Raw genomic sequence first — 2,255 nt, forward strand, 5'->3', positions numbered from 1 at the left:
CAGCTGATACACATTCGCACACTTTTTTTCGGGTAAATGTCAATGCTGGGGACTAACAAGGTTTTTGGTGGGGGGTGGGGGGTTATATCAATGAGATAAACATGTTGCCATGCTTAACAATGTGGGGACTCGACATTCACACAGGTCCCCACATTATAAGGTTTGCAAGAATGCCCTGTGGTTAAGTGTCTGTAGGTGCTGTTACAGTAAACCTTTTAAATTTGATTTTTATTATTGTTTTTTTTTCCAGAAACACATACACAATAGTACATATTTATTTAATAATCATTTAGTTCTTTCTAATGTAAAAGTACAAAACACTAAATTGCATGTTGTGCGCTAGTAACCAAAATGAAATGATAAACAGTGGTTACTATCTGTAGTTAAACACTTCATTTGTAACACACTGCTTACACTAACTCCACTAACTTGCTCTCTGCTAGCTAAAATCCATCATTAGCATTGTTAGCATGTTTTGGGTAAAACTGAACCCGCAGTGTCTGTAGTTACAAAGTTGCTATCACTTTATTTGCATCATGTTGAGTGTGCTAACTAAGCTAAGTACTATATGCTAACTTAAACCCATAATTAGCATTGTTAGCATGTTTTCGTTCCCTTAAACTGTAAATAATAAATGCAGATTTGTGGTTACATTAACTTTTAAAACCAGAGTCAGGAATTAGCAATCATCTAACAGCACTAAATGTACAATACATGCAGCTAAGTTGATTAAACAAACAAAAAAATGTGGAAGGCTATTTTTTAAAACTGCTAACTGAGCATGCTAAATGTTAAAGGCAACTGAAAACTAGCATATGCTATCCTAAATGCTATCCTGTGTTAAACGCCTTCATGTCATTAATAACATATATAATTAATTTAGATACATCACAGTGCTAATGCTAGCTGTGCTAACACAGTAGTACATCGGGTTAATTTAAAACTTTCTTAGCGTCGTGTTTCATTTTTTGTCTTTTTTTCATTGTCAGAGGTTATAAGTTAGAGGTGAGTCAGAAAGCCAGGGTCAGGGATATGATGAGGATCTGGACAAGCTTTTCACACTGATCACGAGCACACCCTCTGGCGTCAGAGTCCCGCTAACAGACAGAGGGTCCATGTCCTCTGGCAGCAAAGACTTATGGGTAAATCTGTCCATGACACAGCCATCATCTCCAACCTGCCAGACAGGAAGAAGCAGAGACACAATCTTTAATATTCGCACTAACATTATTACGAATACAGGCTAATAAAATACATATCACAAATAAATATAATTATAATTAAGAAGTTATTGTTATGTAACTGAACTTAAAACTTTCTTGTTAATAATTTGGAAAAAAAAATGTTTTCATTTTTCAAGTTTGTTGTTGTGTGTGTGTGTTTGTGTGTGTTTGTGTGTTTGTGTGTGTGTTTGTGTGTATGTGTGTGTGTTTGTGTGTGTGTTTGTGTGTGTGTGTGTGTGTATGTGTGTGTGTTTGTGTGTGTGTTTGTGTGTGTGTGTTTGTGTATGTGTGTTTGTGTGTATATGTGTTTGTGTATGTGTGTGTGTGTGTGTTTGTGTGTTTGTGTGTGTGTGTTTGTGTATGTGTGTTTGTGTGTATATGTGTTTGTGTATGTGTGTGTGTGTGTTTGTGTATGTGTATGTGTGTGTTTGTATGTATGTGTGTGTGTGTGTTTGTGTGTTTGTGTGTATGTGTGTATGTGTGTTTGTGTGTTTGTTTGTTTGTGTGTTTGTGTGTGTGTGTATGTGTGTGTTTGTGTATGTGTGTTTGTGTGTATATGTGTTTGTGTGTGTGTGTGTTTGTGTGTGTGTGTGTTTGTGTGTGTGTTTGTGTGTATGTGTGTGTGTGTGTTTGTGTGTGTTTGTGTGTATGTGTGTGTTTGTGTGTGTGTTTGTGTGTATGTGTGTGTGTTTGTGTGTTTGTGTGTATGTGTGTGTGTGTTTGTGTGTATGTGTGTGTGTTTGTGTGTATGTATGTGTGTGTGTTTGTGTGTATGTGTGCGTGTGTGTGTTTGTGTGTGTGTGTGTGTATGTGTGTGTGTGTGTATGTGTGTGTATGTGTGTGTGTTTGTGTGTATGTGTGTGTATGTGTGTGTTTGTGTGTATGTGTGTTTGTGTGTGTGTATGTGTGTGTGTGTGTTTGTGTGTATGTGTGTGTTTGTGTGTATGTGTATGTGTATGTGTGTGTTTGTGTGTGTGTGTGTTTGTGTGTATGTGTGTGTGTTTGTGTGTATGTGTGTGTTTGTGTGTATGT

General features: G+C 36.9%; 1 protein-coding gene across 1 annotated transcript in view; it reads right to left on the minus strand.

Annotated features, from left to right (window-relative positions):
- Positions 1–306: 306 nt before the first annotated feature.
- The window catches only part of hspb12 (heat shock protein, alpha-crystallin-related, b12), a 3,580-nt gene continuing 1,631 nt past the window's right edge, over positions 307–2,255 (minus strand). Inside the window, exon 3 of the mRNA XM_058414275.1 lies at positions 307–1,177. Within this exon, the coding sequence (XP_058270258.1) occupies positions 1,025–1,177 (153 nt within the window). The 3' untranslated portion in view covers positions 307–1,024. The remainder of the gene's footprint in view (positions 1,178–2,255) is intronic.

The sequence above is a fragment of the Hemibagrus wyckioides genome, linkage group LG17, assembly GCF_019097595.1.
Source record: "Hemibagrus wyckioides isolate EC202008001 linkage group LG17, SWU_Hwy_1.0, whole genome shotgun sequence".
NCBI lineage: Eukaryota > Metazoa > Chordata > Actinopteri > Siluriformes > Bagridae > Hemibagrus > Hemibagrus wyckioides.